This window comes from Spermophilus citellus (genome assembly GCF_964194105.1).
Source record: "Spermophilus citellus genome assembly, chromosome: 3".
Classification (NCBI taxonomy): domain Eukaryota; kingdom Metazoa; phylum Chordata; class Mammalia; order Rodentia; family Sciuridae; genus Spermophilus; species Spermophilus citellus.
The window spans coordinates 156,288,520-156,311,312 of record NC_138184.1 but is presented as its reverse complement, the minus strand read 5'-3'; the positions used below and the strand labels follow the sequence as shown (position 1 = coordinate 156,311,312).

At 33.1% G+C, this 22,793-nt stretch overlaps 1 protein-coding gene across 1 annotated transcript in view; it reads right to left on the bottom strand.

Moving 5' to 3' along the window:
• Positions 1-22,793, bottom strand: part of DGKB (diacylglycerol kinase beta) — a 680,640-nt gene that overhangs the window by 471,781 nt on the left and 186,066 nt on the right. The window contains exons 8-12 of the mRNA XM_081286832.1: positions 22,432-22,506; positions 18,880-18,999; positions 10,310-10,427; positions 7,727-7,815; positions 7,529-7,645 (exon numbers count right to left, since the gene is read on the bottom strand). Coding sequence (XP_081142958.1) covers positions 7,529-7,645; positions 7,727-7,815; positions 10,310-10,427; positions 18,880-18,999; positions 22,432-22,506 — 519 coding nt within the window. The remainder of the gene's footprint in view (positions 1-7,528; positions 7,646-7,726; positions 7,816-10,309; positions 10,428-18,879; positions 19,000-22,431; positions 22,507-22,793) is intronic.

The following is a 22,793-nucleotide window of genomic DNA, read 5'->3' as shown; positions in this document are numbered from 1 at the left end:
ATCTTTGACAAGAGGTGTTAAAGGTAAAGCCATTGAATACTTATACACAATAGAACTAAATAAACTAAATAGTCCAGGCACAGAGGTGCACACCTGTAATCTCTGTGCCTTGGAAGGTTGAGGCAGTAGGATCAAAAGTTCAAGACCAGCCTCACCAACTTAGTGAGGCAATGAGGCAATAAGCAACTTTGTGAGAAACTATCTCAAAATAAAAAATTAAAAGGACTCAGAATGTGGCTCAGTGGTTCAGTTCCCCTGGGTTCAATCCCCAATACCAAAAAAAAAAAAAAAAAAAGAATTCATATGGGAGGTATAATAATTTTTTTAAAAGAACTAAATAAACTAGCACTCTGAATGGACAAATGAAAATCCATAATGTCCTCAAAAAGAAGAATAGTTTAAAATATATTTTTAAAGCTGGGTGCAGCGGTACTCAATTATTATTCCAGATACTTGAGAAGCAAAGGTAAAAGAATCTCAAATATGTGAGCCACAGCAAATTAGTGAGATACTGTCTCAAAATAAAAATAAAGAGGTCTGAGGATATAGCTTTGTGGCAGAGTGCCCCAAGGTTTGATCTGCATTACTACTAGTACACACACACACACAAACACACACAAATACATATGTATTTGTGGGATGAATGGGTACCTCAATAAAGATATGTCAAAATCTTAAACTATAGTAAATGTGAATATGAACATTTTTGTATACAGGGCCTGTGTAGCTGTATATAAGTTAAGATATAGCCATATTATCCTTATAAGAAAAGGGAAATCTGAACAGAAAAATACAGGTACAGTGGGGAAATAGCCATGTGATAACAGAAGTCAAAATTTGAGTGATTCAGTTAAAGGGCAAGGAATGCCAAGAATTTCTGTCAATTACCAGAATTTAGAAAGGGCCAAAGGATTCTTCCCTAAGACTTTCTTTTATTTTGGACTTTTAGCTTCCAGAACTGCGGGAGAATAAGTTTGCAGATTTTTAGAAAATTATTACTGTTGGTTCTTTTTAGTTATACATGATATTAGTATTTAATCTGACATAATTATGAAAGCATGTAATATAATTTGTTCTAATTCAGTTGCCAGTACTTCTTCCTCTCCCCTTCTTCTCCCCCGCTGTACCCTTCCCTCTACTCCATAGGTTTTCCTGCTATTTGTTATAAGAACTGTAGGATACTAGTACATCAAGCACTATAAAATGTAAACTAAAACCAAAGGCAGACTATGTATCTTAAGGCTCTTCTGTAACATAGTTGTCACAGAGAAAAAACAAAACAAAACCTTTAGTACCTTGATCTTGCACAATCCTTTTAAAATGAAAAATACAGCCAGGCATGGTGACACAGGCCTATAATCCCAGCGCCTCCAGAGGCTGAGGCAGAAGGATTGCAAGTTGAAATCTAGCCTCAGCAACTTAGCAAGGCTATAAGCAACTTTGTGAAACCCTGTCTCAAAAAAATAAAGAAGGCTGGGGATGTTGCTCAGTGGTTAAGCACATCTGGAATCAATCCCTGGTACTAAAATAAGTAAAATAAAATGGAGAATGCAGATTCTAAGAAACTTCTACACATAGCAAAATCTGAAATGAAAATCCCCTTTGTATAGTTTGAGAAAGTATTGAATTTTTTATTCTTATCCACACTGTAAAGATATCCTGGTGAAGCAAAAGGGTAGGTACTTTGAGGCTCATGCAAGCCCTGCCAATAGATGCAGTCAAGAGGACTCTATTAACTAAGAATATTCAGGAGTACTTTATGCTTTTATATAGAGTGGAATGTGTCAGCTGGTGAGTATATTTGGATGGTCCTCAACATCATGATATTAGAACATGATGCTGAGAGCATTAGGTTAGAACAAGTTTGCATACAGGTCTAATTTAAGTACCATATTGCTCAGATACATACTTGATGACAAAATATAAAATGTGAAAGCCAGTAAGAAAATGCATACATCCTATGATTATTTATCCAACTGAAAGTTGAACATGAGTTTTGCACAGAACATAAAGCTGCTCTAAAAAATAAAGCCTGGGGCTAGGATTGTGGCTCAGCAGTAGAGCGCTCGCCTAGCACATGCGAGGCCCTGAGTTCAATCCTCAGCACCAAATAAAATAAATAAATAAAGATACTGTGTCCAACTACAACTAAAAAATAAATATTTAAAAAAATTTAAAAAATAAAGCCTATCAAAAGAAAGCAAATATCAACAAAATAAAAATTGGTAATTGAATTCAAAGTACAAAATATTTTTTTAGGTTACTGGTAATATTCTTTTTGGTCAAGTGCTTCTGAGGTGGAGTATTCATTTGTGGAAAGTCATTGATCTCTACCCTTAGAATAAGAACAATTTACTGTGTATATGTCATTTTCAATAAAAAATTCAAAAGAAAAAAATGAACATTGTCAAAGATAACAAGTTGCTTAAATTTGGGCCATGGTTTCAATGTATTCTTCAAAAGTTCACATGTTGGAAACTAAACCCCAAATCCCTACATTGATGGTAGTTGAAGGTCAGGCCTTTGGGAGGTTATTAGGGTTAGATAAGACATGAGGGTAGGTCCTCCATAATTAAATTAGTGACCTTATAAGAAGTAGAAGAGAAACCCAAGCTTGAACACTCCCTATGCCATATAATACCTTCTGCCATGTTATGACACAACAAGACCTTCATCAGATGTGTCCCCTTGACCTTGGACATCTTAGCTTCCAAACTGTAAAAAATAATTGCCTTTTAAAAAAATAAATCATTCAACCTGTGATGTTGTGTTATAGCAACATAAAACAGGCTAAGACATTTTGTTACTATGTCATTTCATGAATAAGAATATAAGAAAAAGACATAACTGAGTCCTTCTCAGTATCAATAAGAAAGTAAAGATTGATAAATTGCCTTAAAGGTAGCCCAGACCCCAAATCAGTAAAATCCAGGACACAAAGAGCCTCATCAAGAATGGAAATAAACAAAGCATTGAAAAATACTGCCTCATGAATAAAATAACCAGTGAGGCACCAAAGACAAAGAATTATGTCCTGTTTTAAATTTTTAAAAAAAAAACATTATTCATGGTTATTTCTGTGCTCTTTTTTAGGTAAGATATAGAATTCTTGGATCATTACTTTTATATATAAGAATTCCCCCCTTTATTTATTTATTTTTTTAAGGAAATTTAGTCCCATATCTAGAAAGTCATAAAATATGAGCCATGTATTCCTGGAAGTGAAATAAACCCTTAGAAATAATTTCAGGGTTTATGACAGCTCCTACTAGCACCTAATTAAGAGCCAGATCTATGTGTATTAAAAAAAATCTGTCTCAAAATTAGAAGAAAAATGAAGTGTGTATATGTGTGTATGTGTTTATACGGTAAAGTTGAGAAAACAGTGAATGTATTGGCCAGAGAAGAAGGTGGTAGAATTGAAGAAATCAAATTGAGAAAAAAAATAGAATATAAATGGTCACAGAAATGTAGATGTCACACAAAGAAGAGAAAAAAAAAATTACTCTTCTAAAAGAAAGAGTTGGTGGTCTAATTTGAGGGAACATATTTATTAGTTGCTACAATCCATTGGCCCTAATATTTTGCGTGTTCAGGGTGCATACTTAATGCTGATATTTACTAAAGATAAAGCATATGGTTTTGGAAACTTTTAAATATTATAGTTAGGAGTTTCATATTGTAATTAAAAGAGTATCATTATATAATACCACAAGTTAGTAATCCATACTTATAAAATAGACATTCTTTTGTTAAACCAAACAAAATGTATGAAAATCCCATCCTGGTGAGTCCTGACTAACCAGGAATTGTTCATCTGGATGGTAAACAATTCACAACATATTCTAAATAGAATGTCAAAGAAACCCTCTTCATGGGAGTGAACAGGTATAAGCAGTGGGTTCTTAATGATGGCAGGATGTGAGTAAGAGAGATGAGAGAGAACCACAGTGAATATTTTGCCTGGCTCAAAGGATCAAAAAAGAAAGCATGGAAGACAAGTTGCCTACACAGTGGAAGAGTTTTCCACTGTTCTTATTTAGGTTTTTCCTGCTTTTGTTTTCTAAGTGGTTAGATTTTCAAAAGGATATAAAATATCATTCTAAGAGCTTACCTAGATACCTACAAGATGGCAAACCAGTATAATGCACCATCAAGTTACCACAAATACTGACTGAAAAACAGTGTGAAAATGGATTTTTTTCTTTAAATATTTTAATGCATTTCAAATGTATTTTTCATACTTGCCTATTTGATGCAGATTTGACTGTCACAGGATGATATTTGAAAACAAAAGTTAAATAGGGCATGCATTTGGAATTCAGTATTTATCAACAAGAAGAAAACTGTATGAGTTATTCAAGTGAACTTCACAAGGCCTTCTTCTAAACTCAATGCTCCATCATGAATTTTATGTAATTAGGAAACAATATGTAACATTGACCTGCCCCTGAAACAAGAGTGTAGTCTAGAAGTGTAGACAGTATTAGTAAGCAGACATGATATTACTGAGAACAATTCAGTCTTTTTTTTTGGGGGGGGGGGTAGAGTAAAAAGTATTCAGAAAAAGGAAATATTAATATCAAAGAAAATTCCAAGGAAGATATGGAAGTTAACTTGGTTCCTGAGATGTAGTAAGAATATAAAACAGGTGCATTCAAGGGAATTGGATGCGTGAAATAACAGGCACAGGGAAAACAGTCTTCCCAGGGGACTGCCAACCAGACATACACAGCTACAGCAGAGGGAGAGAGAATGGGGAAGGAAAATATACGGATATGTGCTTAGGTCTCAGTCTGAGTTTTGAGGAAGTGAAAACCAACTTGAGGTAGGGGGTGTTGAGGGCTGCATTTATCATCACAGGATTATTATAGGTTGCTAAAGAAGGCATATGATAACAAATTGGTATTTTGGGAAGATCTTTCAGGAGGTCGTATGCAGGCTGTATTATAGGAAAAGTACCTTCTGTCAGGGAGGTAAGCCAGAAGATTCTGACTCTAATCTAGTCAAGAGGTGCTAAGAGCTTGCACTAGGGTTGTGAATGTAGAGACAAAAACTCAGCTCTGGAAGAGATATTTTAAGGAGGAAATGTCAGGACTTCGTGGTAGGTTGAATAAATGGATAAAGGAGAAAGGAGTAAAATAAATTGACTTGAAACTGTATCTTCAAAGACTAGAAGTGTGAGGACAAAATCATCTAATCAGTCTGATAGAAAGCTGTAATAGCAACTCATTGTGAATATAGATCAATCAAATTGGCTTAAAATTAAGTGAACTTCAAGTCCACATGATTTTGGATGCTGTTAGTATATGTAGGTGCTTTTGTGACTTAGACCAGATCATTAGAGATCGTTCCAGAAGTAAGAAAGAAAGGGCATGATCTCTCTTCTTGAGGCACTCTGGGGACCCCAGCATTGGTTTTGGGAACCCATGTGGCACTTTACCTCTCACCAAGGTGTTACTTGCTGAAGAAGTTTCTTTTTTAAACATTTCCACACTTACAGTGACAATTTTAATTCTTAAGATAACTTATACTGTGATATAGACATCATTAAGTACATTTTACAAATTAGAAAATTGGCCAAAACTTGTTATATACATGACCCAAAATGGCACAGCTTGTAACTAACAGATGTGATCTTAAGGATCTGGTTGGCCTGACTTATGATTCCTACCAAGTCATTTCCAGAAGTCATATATAAAGGGAAGTACTGGCTTTTGGGGAAAAAAATGAAGCCAAGTTTTATTATCTTGGTTTCTTTCTGCAGTAGATTACTTATGGAATCCATTCTAATAGGCCTTCCTAAAACACTGACAGTGCACTATCCCATCACTCTCAGAATGATGTACAGTAGCTCTTTGTATATTAATAGCACTTTCTGGAAAGTGGGAGGACAAAATAGATGATTTTAGAATCAAATCTGTAGTAGTAGGTAATGGTTGGTCAAGGCAGATCAGTTTTATCCTAAAATTTTTATATTATGGCTTATGAAAAAAAAGTCTAAATAGTAATTAAATAAATATTCAGAAGTAAATATATTCTGTTATCAGGGAGGCACAAAATTATTAATTTAATAAATGTATCCCTATAACTACTTAAGACTCTTGAAATAATTTAGGAATCTAGCTCAGTTGGTAGAGTGCTTGCCTTGCACACAAAGCCCTGGGTTCAATCCTAGCACCACCAAAAAATAAATAAATACATAAAATAACAACTCTTGAGGTACAAAAAGCCTAAAGTTACTTTTAAATAGGCTATATATTCTTCCAGACATACAATAACATATTATTTTAATTTTGCAAGCTTCTTTCATGAGCAAAACAACTGGGACCACAGGAGCTCAAGACTCAACAAATAAGGCTGAGGTTGGCCAGAAGCTCAGCGCCTAGGAGAGTTTTGCAAAAGGAGAACTGTTTTTTCTTTTTCTTTTTCTTGACTCTGCCTTAACCCTATAATACTCCCTTTATAGCCTTATTTCCTGAATAAAACTCAGAGATTTTAATTGATTTAGACCTCAAGGATTTAAAGACATTTACAGTTCATGTTGTATTCTGCTACATTAAAAAATAAAATCATCTTCAAAAAATTTGTTGATCTCCAGTATAAGAATCAAATATTAGGGACATATTGTCTGATTTGATTTGGGACATGAAATTTCTACATTTTTAAAGGTACAGTTTGTTCAGAGTAATACCCTTTCTTATAAAAAAGGAAGTGCTTCATATCCTATAAGGCAAAAGCCAGGGTCAAGACCAAAGCTCAACTGGTCTTGGTCAAGTGCTTGGTCATCAGTAGGTGGTAGTGCTAGAGTTAGATTCCAGAGTCAGTGATAAGAGAAACCATTAAAACAAAGAAAGTAGAGGAGAAAAACAAGTTGCAATGTAAACAAGGACAGAAAGAATTTTAAGATGTTTTGAGTACCAATTAGAGGCTTTTTTGAGCCCACAGATCCTATGATTAAAATAAAGTTACCATATATGTCACACACATACCAAAAAATAAAATAAAATAAAATAAAACCTTTAACAAATGTTGTGAGGTGGAATTAAGAATTGAGTTCTACCCAATCCTTTTCCTATTCTCATTGCTTACCATTGGCCATGTCCTCTGATTGCCTTTTTGGGAACCTCTAGTGTTCTACGGACACAATCTGAAAACCATAAGATAGTATCATCTCTAAGGCTGTTACTCAGTTCTAAAGTTCTGGATTCTATGAGGGCGAAAGCAGGAAATGCTTAATTAAATCAGTCCTCATTCAAATTTTTCACAATAATTTCAAGATGACAAAAATATTAAAGACAAATTGATGACTGCCAAATGGCTTGGTGTCATTTGCAAGAAGAAAGAGATTCATATTTTACAAAGTGTAGGCCTTCTCTCCCTTTGGAAGTGAGATGAACTAAGAAGCTTCCATGATTTTATGCTGATTGACTTAAATATTCTAGAAGGTCTTCCAGACATCTGACAGTATGGGATACAGAGTTTTCAATATGAGTGACCATGGGATTTGTCTGCTAATGTTACTCACTGTGATCTGACACCAAACACAATGCAGTCCTGTCAGTCCCTGGTAACATTTAACTGTTTTGTGGCACTTATCACATTTAGTTGGGCAGTTGCCTTCAACCCAGTAATGGTGCATGACCTAGAACAGAGAAACAGTATTGTGGTAAGAGGAGAATCCATAATTGCCACCCACAAAAAGCAAGCATGGCCACAAACTTACATCAGTGTTCTTTTTGGACTTCACATAGGTCTTGATACAAGAGGGAGGTGCTCTAGCCACGCAGCGCTCATGAACTGTGTACTTGCAGACTGAAAGGAAACAGGTACACAAATTCAGAGTTAATCCTGGTCCTGATTGCAATTTTATAGGGAAAGAATGACATTAACAGGACCTCATTTCATATCCACTGCTCCCTAATCAATCCAATCAGCCACATCAAGGAAAAGCCCAAGTCGACTGTTTTTACCATGGAATACAAAAGGCCAATTAGTACAGGAAATATTATGCATGTGAAAAACCAAGACTCCTCTATCATGGCATAGCAGGAAATGCTTAATTAAATCAGTCCTCACTCAAATTTTTCACAATAATTTCCAGATGACAAAAATATTAAAGACAAATTGATGACTGCCAAATGGCTTGGTGTCATTTGCTAGAAGGAAGAGATCCATATTTTACAAAGTATAGGCATGAGAGCAGCTGGTGAGCATGGGAAAAAAAGCCAATGAGTTTATGCTATTTTGTCTATTGATTTATCTAAACCTTAAATGGCTGATTAGTCTATTTCTAGAGACTAGATTTCATCATACATGCCAGGCTTTCAGTCAGTACAAAATCATTCGTCACTTGACATCATGGCATTGCCTGTCCAAAAAAAAAAGAAAAAAATATCTTTGCTCAGCAGCATATGGTATGATATATATGTAAGCAAAAACTGATGCTCATTTGCACACATGTGTATATACACATATGTAATCAAATATATATATATATATGTGTGTGTGTGTGTGTGTGTGTGTATGCGCACATAATATGTCATAAAATTAACACACTTTTTAGCATTTTACATATTTTTGTGCTTTGAATATAATTGTGCTCTGAATATAATTAGGGTCATAAAAGTGGCTCTCTAAATATAATGCTGGTTCCAAGTTAAGAGCTCCAAATGCATACACATATAGAATAAAACAATCTTAATGATATTCAGTTAGTCCTCTCCATAAAAATGAAAGCACCTAAAGATTTCCTGAAATATGAATAAGAACCATTAAATCCACATAATGTATATACTATATATATATATATATATATATATATATATATATATATATATATAATATATATATATACTAGAAAACTCTTCTAAACTGTTAATATCTGTGATTTGGGGGACAACACTGAGGAAGAAAACATACTTTTAAAATTTTACTACAAGTAATCATGCCAAGATTCTTGAATTCACCCTACTAATCAGTTAAAAAAAAAGAAAAAAAGTTGTGAACAAAATTCTCACATTTATATAACACCACTCACCTTACTTGAGAGTCATTTTGTTTCATGTCCTCCTATCAATAGAATTTACCATAAAATATTATTCTCCTTAAAAAATCATAGGAATTTAAAAACAAAGCATTTTCTTTGTGTATGCAGAATATTCCAGAGTAAAGAACCTTTCAAATGTGGCCACCAGAAACTGTCTGCAGAGATAAAGGCAAGTTTCATCTAACTTCATTGTCATCCTTTAACACTTAGGATACCCTATGTTACCCTAAAAATGATTTGGTGTCAAAAAATATATCTGGTAAAAAGTACATTTCCAAACTTATTTCTAAACAAGCTGCTAGCTAAAAATAAAGGTGGGGGGAGAAGAATAGGAAAACAAAAAGAAAGAAAATAACAAATCTGAAAACAATATATTGTATGCTAGCCAGATAAAAACTTAATCAACTGTGCAAAAGTGGAAAAGTGGGATATACCTGATAAGCTTGATAGTTTCAGTAACTTTGTACATAGCAGAAAAAGGTGTGGATAGACATACTGCAGGATTAATGAAGAATGCTAGCCCTAAATGAAGAGGAAATGATATGTGTTCTACTTTAGCAGGAATGTCAGAGAATACAAAATATTCTCAGATAGATATGCTATCTAATTAAAAATACTTAGGTAATTTTTAAGTTAACTCCTTCATACTCTATTAGAAAAATTCTAAGTGGCAGTAATGAATTAATAGAATAAAAAAATAATTGCAAATATAAGTGATCTGAAGTTAGTAAAATGGACACACTTACAAACTTGCAACCACAACTGAAGATTTTCTTTATGAGAACATTAAAAATAACACACTTGAGGTGTTAAACTTAATTTGAATATCAAACTACTTTTAATCAGTTATTTTTTTAAAGACCTGATGGAATTACACTATTATAAGAAGTCTGTGTGAATAAATTGCCAAAGCTAGGGAGATAAAAACAAATAAATAAATAACACGTAAACTGAGAAATTCGTGGAAACTACAAATTAGTGAAAATTCCAAAAGAACTCAAAAATGATGAATAAATTAAACTACAATGGAAAGAAAATGGCTAAAGAATTTAGAAAGTTCCTTCACTCTTTTTCAGAGGAAGGACTTTCCAAAACTGAGTAACGGTAAAACCAGAGTGACTTCATTCAGAGGTCTGCAGAGCAATGTAAATGGTAATTCAGAGAGGGTCTGGATTACTTTATCATTTGACAAACAGGACTCTATAAAACCGCCTTTGCTCACTGGGGGTGAGGGCATCCAGGCAGAGCAAACATACTCACAGGAACAGCAGAGGCCCTGCTTCCCCACACCAATCAGCATGTTCAGGCAAAGATTGCAGTAGGCAGGTTTGTTAAAGTGCTTGAGTCGCCACACATGCTGTCCATCATCCTTCACATTCTGCACAGGGATATAAGAGAAACAGATTTCACTTAATGAAATAAACAGTAGAATATGTAGGTGCCAATAAAATTCAGAGCTGGACTGAAGCATTTGAAGACAATCTGTTATTTCATCTCTGACTTTCTCTAAGATCGCCACAGAGTCTTAGAAAAACACATGTGCTCTAGTGGAATGAGACACCGCTAACAAATCCTGGATGCTATAGTAACCCACAAGATCTTGTTGAATGTCAGCAGTTCCACAGCATACCCCAAACCTTCATTATGATCTGGCAAACTGAGCACTCCCTCAGAAGAGGGACATGTCTGCCTTGCCTTTGAGTAATATATTCTTAGCAAAATTCCATAAACAAGTGAATAAATAAAGAGAGAAAATTCTCTTGAGTGTAAGTGGTTGAACAATGAACATTGTAAAAATTAGATCAACCCTTGCTTAGAATGGGAATATGAAAAACTCCCAATGATGGTTAGGTCTTATAAGAAGACAGAGGTTTGGGATGGGCTGGAAAATACAGCACTTACCAGCAAGATATGGTGTTACTTTAGAACTTAATTTGTGGATAGTAGGTTATGTTATATTTTCTAATAATATATTCCATATCTCAAATAATAAATTTAAATGCATCAACATTTTAAGGGATTAAATTACATTTCCTTCTTGCTTATGTCTCTTTTGCAAAATAAATGATTTTATTATTAGAGAATGATGGTAAACTGCATTGCTATATGTACAGCAATCAGCTTAGTTTTTGTCAACGAAACCTTGAGTTTATATTAATTTACACATTTAGCAAAAACTCTGTGATTATTACTTACTGTTTTAAGTAAAACTCTGCATTCCATAATAGCTACTTCTCTAATGGATGTTTACCATACTGTATAGCCCAAGATTAAATAAAATGAGTCTTGAACGCCTTACAAGAAGGTCAAAATACAGATATAAAGTTATATATTTCATTACATATCATTGTACCATCATTTTCTTCATTGACATGTGAACTCCGTATTCACTTCACTAATTTGTGTGAAACTTAATTTCAGACATAATTTATTGGTACTCTATTGACACCACCATAATTTTTCAGGTTAGCCAAATTGTCCCATTTCTTAGAATTACATTCACCAAATAAGTTTTGAGCATTTACTATGTACTGAGTAAATCATTAATTCTGAGGTGATATGATAACACAAACATCCAGATCATCTTGATTCTTTTGATAAGAAAATATTCATATTAACATTCCTAATCACTTTTTTTCTATTTTTTTCAGTCAAGAGACAAGCCATCAGATTTATGATACCAGAGGAAATCTATAGTAACTAATTCTTATATTAGAACCAGAAATTTCAAATTTGCATCATACTATGAAACATTAATAAAAATGGTTTATCTGGGAGATAATTCTCCATGGATCTCTTGAATATCTGCATGTTTTGGAAGCAGAAGCACTATTTTTTCTTATTCCACCCTCCCAAGAAATCTTTTCAAACTTACTGAAAAATAGCTTTGGACAATAAAGATGTTTCTCTAGCCAGTAGAGAAGGCAGGTTTATTTATTGTCCAGTCTAATAAGGATAATCTCTTTCTTCTAAGCACAGATTAAACGGATTTCTTTACTGCACATTATAAGAGATTTAGTTTCCCTAAGATTGAAGTTCCTAACTCTGATGCTGTACACTGCAATTGGTTGGGTCTCACTTCATTTTCCCATGAAACTTAGGGAGAAAGGCAAACAGATCAAACATGAAGTTCCTGATGCTGCTTCAATGTGAGTACTAAAACCCATTGTCTCTGACCCAAAAGTCTCATGTCCTCTGCCAGCTTCCAGGAAATGGTGGCAAGTTAACACATTAACAACACATTAACCTGCAAGAAGGGTAAATCTAGACCTATAAATCTCAACAATGCTCATGTTTGGCTTTCTGACAAGGGGCTAATGAGATCTCAACAAAAGCAGGTGTCAAAGAGAGAACTTCAGAAGATATAATTTCAGTTTTCTAAAACTCAAGAAATTGACTTCATAGTAATTACCTAATTGAGTTGGGGTTTAGATGAACCATAAGATTTCAAGTCATAATAAAATGTGAATAGAATACATGTTTAACTTTGCTATATTTTGAAAACTGTCTATATTTAAATTTCTATTGCTTTAAAAATTAAACATCCTGATGTAAAAAGGGTTTAACTATGGCATTGTTAATTTTTAAAACTAACAAACTTTAAAATTAGCAGTTAAATTCTTTGAAATATTTTTAAGTAAAAGAAGAAAGGATAAAAACTATTTTTCATATGTATTACCATTTTTATATTCCTTGTCATTTTATTTTTAAATGATTGTCCATTATATGTGAATAAGCCTCATCCTGTTGGAGAGCACATATGGACTAAGTTAGCTGGCATTTTCCTTATCAAAAAATAAACAAGTCTGAATGTGGGTGTTCTGTCAATCAGAACACTTAGCCATGTTACAGGCTGCAACTGATGTACAAATCCATTACCCAGGCATAAAATGCTTTACCAAAAAACAAATCAAATAGCTTTATAGCTCTTAGCCGGATTGCATTGCCAAAATATGCAAGGAATGAAATATGTATGTGACTTTTTTAAAAGAAGAAATTGAAACCAGGAGCCAACTACTTCTCAGCAGTGCAAATTATACTCCAACTCTCTGTATTTTCATGTCTTGTCTTGTTTGTCTTATTTAGATTGTAAACTTAGTGGGGAAGAGAAAGAATCTGTCCTTTCCTATATCCTATCAGCCAATAGAGCATATTTCTATTAGTGCTTCTGTTACAAATAAATATTTATTGCCAAGAAATGAATTCACTTTTATATTAAAAAAAAAGAAAAAGAAAAAAGAAAGAAATGAACAGAGAATCCAGAAGGCTTGGTTCCTGCCTACTATGAAAATGTGAACCGGCCATTTCATCTTTCTTCTTCTTATTTTCCTCTCTAATGAAATCAAAGTACCCACTTTCCTTTCCCAGGCCTTCGTGTGAGGTTTCATTATACAATACCTGTGAAGTTAATTTAGCTCCTCAGAAGACTGGTGTTATATTAACAGCAAATATTATTACCATCATTGGGTTGAGTTGTGTAACATCCCAACATATCAGCTAAAAGAATTAAGAAAAATATTCATAGATTTTTATATACTTTATTTCATAGGAAATGTGTGAGTTTATTTTCATTACCAGATACAGCACTGCAGATTACAATGTAGCAGCTCAGTTCTATGCTTAGGACAGAGAGAAATGTTTACTGAGTCTCAGGCTGGTCTACTCTTAAGAAGGAGCTTCACGTCCTTCCTTGATTCTCAGTTCCCTAGAAGCCAAAGGGATGTTTCAAAGGGGAGAAGGCCCTTTGCACTTTCTCAAACTTAATTTCCTTATCCTAGTGATTTCTAAAATTTTAGGATTTTCCTAAATATTTCAAAGATCAAATATAATGTTCAACTGAACTGGAACCACTATAGCACTATAAATTATATTTTCAAAAGACCTCAAGAAGAAATTTTAGAGATCCCAGTATAAGTACTCCTTCCCTGGCACCCAGCCACATTTCAACTGACTTATTTAGAACACATAGATGAGCCAATGTTGCAAATTACTTTAAATCCATTAAATAATAAAGATCACTAAATTGTCTTACTATTTTGTTCAAGATCTCCAAACAGTAAATATCAATATGAAAGAAACTACTCATTTAGAAAAAAAAAAAAAAAAAAAAAAAAAAAAAAAAAAAAACAAGCTATATCAGACACTGGTCAATGAGAAAACAAAGATAAATATTAAAATTTGGGGCAGATTTTCAGTGAATTGCTCATCTCCAGACTGCACCTTCTGAGAGCAGACTGGGCCCCTACAGCTCAGATGCGAACTCAATAACATGTGAAACCACATGTTCATTTTTCTTTTTCAATACCTAATCTGAAATCTCAAGAATTGTCACATATATCTGGTTTTGAAACTTCTTTCTATATTGAACTATGTACATATAGAGGAACAAAAACTGTAAACCAAATTAACATTGTAAAAATTGGAATACAAATCATAATTTTTAAAATATAATTTAAATTATTAAAAATATATTATCATTTATACTGTACCACTCAGAAATTTTATCAGAGAATATATTTCATATTCTTTTATTCTATCAAGAAAGTTAACAGGTCTTAAAACATCTCAATCAAAGGAAGAGTTTATGTTACTTCTAAGGATTAAAGGCCAAGATTCTTTGAGATGGAATCATGCTCTTTAAAACCAGAATAGATTAGATGTGGGCACAAGAGTCTACACCAAGGAGTTAAGGTCATTTCAAGGATACCTGGATGGATAATATTTACATTTATTATATGTGTATAATAGGTGAATGTGTATTTTTGTTTTTAGGAATTAAGGAATTTCTAATAATATGAATTTGGGGATTTTTCTTGAACAATTTAGTAAAGATTCAAGATTATGGCTTTCAGGAATTGAAGTATTATTAATTGTCTTGTTGGTCTCAGAAAAGAAACATTAGAACTAAAAAAATGTTTTGAAAAAGAAAAACATCTTCTTGACTAACTTTCTTTTCATTTTTTAGAGGAGGCAACTCCCTGGCACAAAATGACTGACTTAATAACAGTCAGGATGGAGATCAGTTCATGAAGTCCACTGCTTCTGTATCTCACTCATGTCTTGCTGTGGTTGTTTGTGTGCCAAGTCAGAGGTATTCTAGAGTCCTGTCTCCTGAATTATTAAAAGTAAATTAAAACATCTTCTGTTTGTAATATGACAAATTAGTAACAAAACAGATCAGCAGTTGGCACAAAAGGTGGCACGTGGTTCAAGTCTGTTAAGCAATCTGTTTTATAAATAAAGTTTTATTGGAACATAGCCTTGTTGGTTGCTTTTTTACAATCTCTGTGATTACTTTTGGGCTATAACAGAAGCACTGAGCAGTTGGGACAGAGATCTTTATGGCCATAAAACCTAAACTATATAATGTATTTCCCATGATAGACAGGTTCCAGTTACTGAAGCAAATAGTTGTTAGTGAAAAGAAAAAAAAAGGGGGGGGGGTTCATTATATAAGGTTTGAAAAAATCCTTCAGTAAGATGACTATTGAAAAAAGGATAAGTTTCTTCATGTGCAGTGGTGCATATCTGTAATCCCAGAAACTTAGAGGCTGAGAAAGGAGAATTAAAAATTCAAACCCAGCCTCAGCAACTTAGCAAGGACCTAAGCAACTCAGTGAGACCCTGCCTCTAAATAAGATATTTTAAAAGGCCTGGGAATGTAGCTCAGTGGTAAAGCACCTCTAGGTTCGGACCCCAGTCCCCCCTTCCCTCCAAAATAAATAAAGAATTTTTCAAGTTAACTTTTGGTAGTGGTAATCAAAATCATATAATCATTTAAACTCCCAATTTTCCTTCAAATGTAAGAGACACTAAGACTTGGCACTGTTTTTGACCAGTTTATCTTGGGTTTTGTTTGCATTAGTGCTTGTGAAAGAAAAGAATGACTCTTTTTAGTGTTTGGTGAAGAATTAAGTCCTGATAAACTACATTTCTGATTTTAGTAGATAAGCAGATTTTATTTAAAATAGAGCAGCATTTTAAATTCTGTTAATGGAGAAAAATAAATATAGTGAAATCATAACAGTTGTGCCTTACATGAGAACAGAGGCTTACTCTCTCAGAATGACATTTTTATCTATGCTATTGGCTAGTCCACGGCAGTCACTCTCAAATACACTGTGGTATTTAACACCCACTATCAATTAGAATCTACTCTCCAAGCTCATAATTGACAATAGACAAGAATATATAGGACAACATAACAAGGCAAGCTTTATAATAAATGGCCAGCTTCAAACTGAAGCACCTAGATTTCCAATTTAATAAGCAAAAGATGTGGTGGGGGTTGGGGCTCTAGCACCAGGGATCAAATTCTCTACAGGTAATAACATAACACATTAACTGACTACAGAAAGGAAATAAATCTCAATTACTAAAAAAAGACTCTCATCATTCAATTGTCTTGGTGTCATTCCTGCTTTTTACAACACTTACAATGCCTTAGACTTAAAAAGCTATTTTTAACAGAGAGGTATTCTGTTTTATGATCATTACACATGATTACAGTGCTTATACATCTTATTAAAAGATACTTAAAATATGGTTGCCTTACTCTTTTTTTTTTAAATGTGAAAGAAAAGGGAAATTTCTTTCAGAATCCTAATTCACAGAGGAAAAACATCCCATCTCTTAAATATATTTGCCTTATTCGTGTTAAACAATGTGGCCCTGACATCTAGTGGCCAGGACTGGGAACACAATTCTGTTTACAATTAACAAAACCCTAAATTTATTTTTCCTGTCAATCTTTTAGAACTAAGAACACAAAATATTAATTTACAAATTCAATTAAAGATAATTTACAAATAATTAATCAAGTTTACATTAAAACCAAAGAAATTTCATTCAATGTAACTTACTGCTATGCCAGAAACTAATGAAATATCATATTTCTTTAAAATATTTAGAGTTAAATTTAAACAAATTTGTGAACTATATTAGCCATGCTATTTGTATAATTTTACAAGTACCTGTATTTATAAATTAAAATTTAAGCCTTTTATAAACAATAATATGTAAAGTAAACCATTATTTCAACATCCTCTGTGATGTTTAAAATAAATGTAACAAAATTTCCTTTTCTGTACTTTCTTGTCTCACATCTGACTACATTTAATTTAGTCATTCCTGTATCTCCTCTGCTTTCATACACCAATTTCCAAAAGCATGTAGAATACTCAAATTTTAGTTTTGATAATATAAAACTCCCTTCTAGAGAACCATTATTATTGGCTCTCCATGACTAGAGTCTTCTAACAATTGTTTTTCAGCACAGAATGTAAATAAAACTTAAAATGCTGCCATTTTATAATTTTTCCTTTTGTTCTTTCATCATAATTCAATTTACATAATGCTTTTATCAACAGGTATATTCAACAATTAAATAATTATAATAGGGGTATATAACAAGTTATAAAAGATGCTAAATTATGTGTAGTATACAAACATAAGGTACAAGGAAATACTGAATAATTAACTTTCAAAGTGTAGAAATATGTATTTATGAGAAATAACATCTATATTCATTATCTTTGTCATAAATTATTTTAAGGTGATGTCCTACATATCAACTATTAGTATATTTTTTTTCTTCATCTGACAAAGACTAAAATCCCAGAGTTTCTATGAAAGGTAACATCAAAATAGCAGTAAATAATTTGAAGTTCCAGGTAAAAAGAAAGGATAATTTTCTGAACTTCATCTATTTATTTGTAAACTCATATATAATCCTAAACCCTAAACCTATTTATATATTCTTAAACCCATTTACACAAACATGTTTATACATACGTTCATAGGTTTCACAAACAGACTGTAAAATGTCTTGAGAGCTGACTTAAAAAAATTTGTTGTGTTGAATAACTGGTCTAGTCTTAAATCTGCAAAATTAGTTTTGCTGGTAACAAGAAGTATGAAGAGTTTAAGGATCAGGAGCAAATTGTTAGACACTATGTTCTTGTATCTCAAAAATTTAAATGTTATGTGTGTCAGGGTAGTTTCTATCCCTTATACTCTTTGATTCTAAGTAAATATGCTATTATATACATATTATAGTTCATTCCTATTCCAGAATTAATGCTAAACACAAAAACTAGTTTTTTTCTGTTGATGTCACCAGGTTTCTGAATTAATTTCTGAAATAATTTTATGGCAGAGTTAGGCAAGATTTAGTTTCAAAGTCATTATTATATCACATCTGGTCATAGGTTGATCTACTTTAAACCCCCAAACTATATATTTAATTGCCAATACATGGCACTTAGGCACTAATTAAAAAAAAAAAACTTTTGAGAATTAAATTAGAATAAGAACGTGGGTTGATCTGCAGAAATATAAGAACAATATTTTTCATATACATGTATATCTCTCATCCTCCTCCAATACCTAATTGCCTTCTCCAAGTATGAGATATCAATAAAATAGATTATCTTCATGTGAGGGGGAATATTGATTGAGATAGAGCATCACAAGGACCACAGAATACAACAATAGTACAGAATTTCTTACATTAAATGATATATGAAGAAACAACATTGGGGAGATATGCAGTTTTTAAAAAAAGATTGCACTTTAAACAGAGGAAAACAAAAGAGAAAAAATACACATGTAATCCTAAGGTATTATTTTAAGAGGATCAATATGTTTATGTCAAGTGTTACCACATAAGGAGCTACTGTTAAATTGCACCATGGTGTATTTATTAAAAGTAGCAGGCACTCAGTACATGCTTCGTGGTAGAAAATGGCCAGATCAATTTATAATCAAAAGGTTAATAGAGAGCCCCACTGAGTGATTGCCAGGCCACCCTTCTCCATGGAAATGCTTACATTTTCTAAGCCCAGGAGCACAAGAAGTGGGATTGTTGTCATTCCTCCTTGAATCCACTCCTCCAAAGACACAGTTCCATCATGATCATAGTCAATTTCTTCCATCATTTCGTGAAGGATCTGGAGAAGAGGAGCTCAGTGAAGACTTAAAAAGAATCAATAAAATGCATTTCACATAATATAGCAAGGCATTACATTGAACTGACTACAACAAATTTTGACTAGTAGCAAAAGGGAGAGTTGGCATATATGTTTTGATAACTCAGTACAACATTAATCCTATTACTGAGAAAATAGTGACTTAATGATTTTTGGAACACAGCTAACTACATTGATCAACTGCTAGAAATAAGTGCTTAAATTTCTAATATTTTTCAATGAATAGCACAGCTAAAATAAGTTAACTTTAATTTAATAGTGAAAGTGGTCTTTAATTACTTCCTCAAGATGATTATTTTTTTTAGATTCATATATATATGCCAGAAAATGTCTGAACAAATTAATTTCATGGTAAAGAGCTCAAAGAATTCTTTGCTAAGTAGTAAAGGGTAAAAGAATGAAGCTGTTTTTAATTGCCTATCAGAACGCAATAGAGCCCCAAATTTAAATGACCTAATCATATTTAATTAGACTTCTTCTTTTCTTTTCTTTTTTTTTTTTTTTTTAAAGAGAGAGGGGAGAGAGGGAGAGAGACAGAGAGAGAGAGAATTTTTTTTTTTAATATTTATTTTTTAGTTCTCCGCGGACACAACATCTTTGTTGGTATGTGGTGCTGAGGGTCGAACCTGGGCCGCACGCATGCTAGGCGAGCGCGCTACCGCTTGAGCCACATCCCCAGCCCCTAATTAGACTTCTTTTCTAAAGATAACTTGCAATAATGTCCCAAAATGTTCTTCACAGTATTGTAATACATTTAACCTCTTTGTGGAATGGTGATGATGTTGGTACTTACTTCAAATTATAAATAGAAGACCCCTGCATATATCATGCCACATAGTATTGTTTTATTATTATTAAAGTAAATTATATGAGTTCAGGGGCTGGGGATGTGGCTCAAGCGGTAGCGCGCTTGCCTGGCATGCGTGCGGCCCGGGTTCCATCGTCAGCACCACATACCAACAAAGATGTTGTGTCTGCCGAGAACTAGAAATAAATATTGAAAATTCTCTCTCTCTCTCTCTCTCTCTCTCTCTCTCTCTCTCTCTCTCTCTCTCCCCTCTCTCTCACTCTCTCTTTAAAAAAAAAATTATATGAGTTCAACCATATGACCCTTGGCTGCTGGAAAGGCAAAGTACTTCCCATCTCAAGATATCAAGGTGGCACACCTGGTAAGAACCCTAGTGAGTTATTGCCTTTATATAATGTGGGAATTTCAAACAATTAAGAACAAGCAAGAAATTCAAAGAACATTACAACAGAAACTTTAAAAGTATAATAAATAAAATATTTGGTTGGGGCTGTAGTTCAGTAATAGAGAGATTGTGGAGCATGTACAATGCTGTTGGTTTGGTCTCCACCACTGAAATTTTTTAAATTTTTTGGTAAAAAATATTGTTTGCCTGAACACTTCTGTGCTTAGTGTGTTTCCTCAAAAAGTATTTTAAAATCCTATTGTTTTCCTTCATAGCAACACAATGATCTGTAAGTACTGAAAAAAATTTTTAAAAATGTGCTGGAATAATTATTTAATTATTCTCAAAATAAAAGATAAATTATTTTAAATTTTATAAAATGGCAAAAGATTCAGTTTAAATGCTCTGCCTCTTGAGGGGCATGCTCATTAACTAATGGAAAGGAACATATGAGAATAAACTAAACTCTTACCTAATACTAACGTTAGAGCTGGGATTAGTTGAATTAAAATTCCTTCCAAGGACATCTGAGCCTTCCCTACTAATTATGATCAACCTCAAATAATCACTTATTTTTATTCATATATGCCAAGTTAATAAGACTCTCAAACTGTGTACATTTGTTCAAAATGAAGATCACTGTTGAAGCAGTAGGCAAGATGAAGCAGTTACCATGATAGCAAACGACATGCTCAAAGGGAGGCCTTCATCTTTATTTTTCACACTGAAACATTCAGAATAGAGGCCAGCTTATCAGACCACACATAACAAATAATGCTACAGGTATTATTTCTATTTTCCCATCGGTATTTGTCATAGTTAGGCTGTCCAGCCACTTACTGTCTCCTTCCCAGCATCTAGATCTTTCTTTTTTCAAACCTACACCTCCTGTCACCAAATATAATTTTTGCTAGAAAATGGTGGTACCCACTTCTACTTAGAAAGCTGTTAGGAAAAAAAATCTCCCTTCCTTTCCTCAGTTGATTGATAGATGAACAATCTTACAGGTCAAAAGGTAGGGAAGAGGAAAGAAAAAAGCAGTTTTAGATTACTATAACCAAAAATGTCAACAGAACTTATAAGAAATCCCCTGATTACAGTAAAAATAGTTCTAAGACAATTGAGCAGTCAATTAAATACATGTCATCATCTACTTAAAAAAAAAAAAAAAATATATATATATATATATATATATATATATATATATTTAGTTTTAGATGAACACAGTATCTTTATCTTGCTTATTTATTTTTATGTGATGCTGAGGATCAAACCCAGTGCTAGGTAAGCAATATACTACTCAGCCACAACCCCAACCCTCATCATCTACTTTATCATTCCATACACAAAATACAATCTGTTACTGATAGCTGCCAGTCACTAGAAGAAGGTTGGATGCATTTCTACATCAAACAAATAAACAACAACAACAACAACCCTCCCCCCAAACAGTTGCATTATGACTGGAAAAATCCAAATCCAATTATGAATGGTACAGTGTTTTGCACCTTATGTATTTACTGCGTAGTTTAGAAAGGAAGAGAAATGATTTGAGCTCTTGTAACACATATTCATGCACTTATCATGCTACTAACTGCATAAATGCAAAAACTGGTTTACAGACTTTTTAAATTCATATAAAATGCAAAGCATTTCAATTAAAATTGATCTGTATTTGCTTTATTCATGTAATCTTAATTGACTTCAAAATGAACTAAAATTAGTATTTCCTATCATCTTCCAAAATATTTCTTACAGCTAAATTCACAGAAAATTATATTTTCTATGCAGATTATTTTAATATCCATTTGAATAATGCTGGAAGTTTTAGTACTTCTACTTAAGTAAGAAGTTTTTATTAAAGTTATGAGGTATTGTTTCTTTAAACAAATTGATTTAAAATTCCAAGCTTTATTATGAAGAAGCCAAAGAGCTTTGGGCTTTCCTTGGAGAAGGAACAAAAGTTAACTGATGAGAGCTTTAGAATACCACAAATACTTTGTCTTATTTAGAATCCTCTTTGACTTCTCATTAGAAATAGTAGCTTAGAGTGACTTAAAGACAAAAATCAAATGATAGTAGTACATTTAGTCCCAGGAAAGACAGAAAGAAAGAAAGGAAGGAAGGATGGAAGGAAAGAAGGAAGAAAGAAAGAAACCTTCTAGGATTTAGTCAACAGTTAAATCATTCTTATACCTACTGGATTAAGTTCAGTGACATCCCATTCAAGGTACTCAGCAACGTGCATCATTTGACTGATGATATTTTCTAGTTCCTGAAAAAAGAGAAAAAGAGGGTCGGGTGGGGGAGAGAGTATATGAATAGAAGATCTTATTAATCTTTGACTTAAAGGAATTGTTTTGTTTAACAAGTGCTAAAAAATTAAATAAGATACGTACATATATTCTTATTTAAATATTTTATTAATGATATAGGAAGAGGAAACTAAATAGAAATTCATCTTGTACTTTGTCTAGAAATTTCCACCAGAAGAGGGCACAATTATACAAAGAAAGGCTTTCTTCTACTAGAAAAGGAGGGCCTGATGAAAGCAGGAGTTTA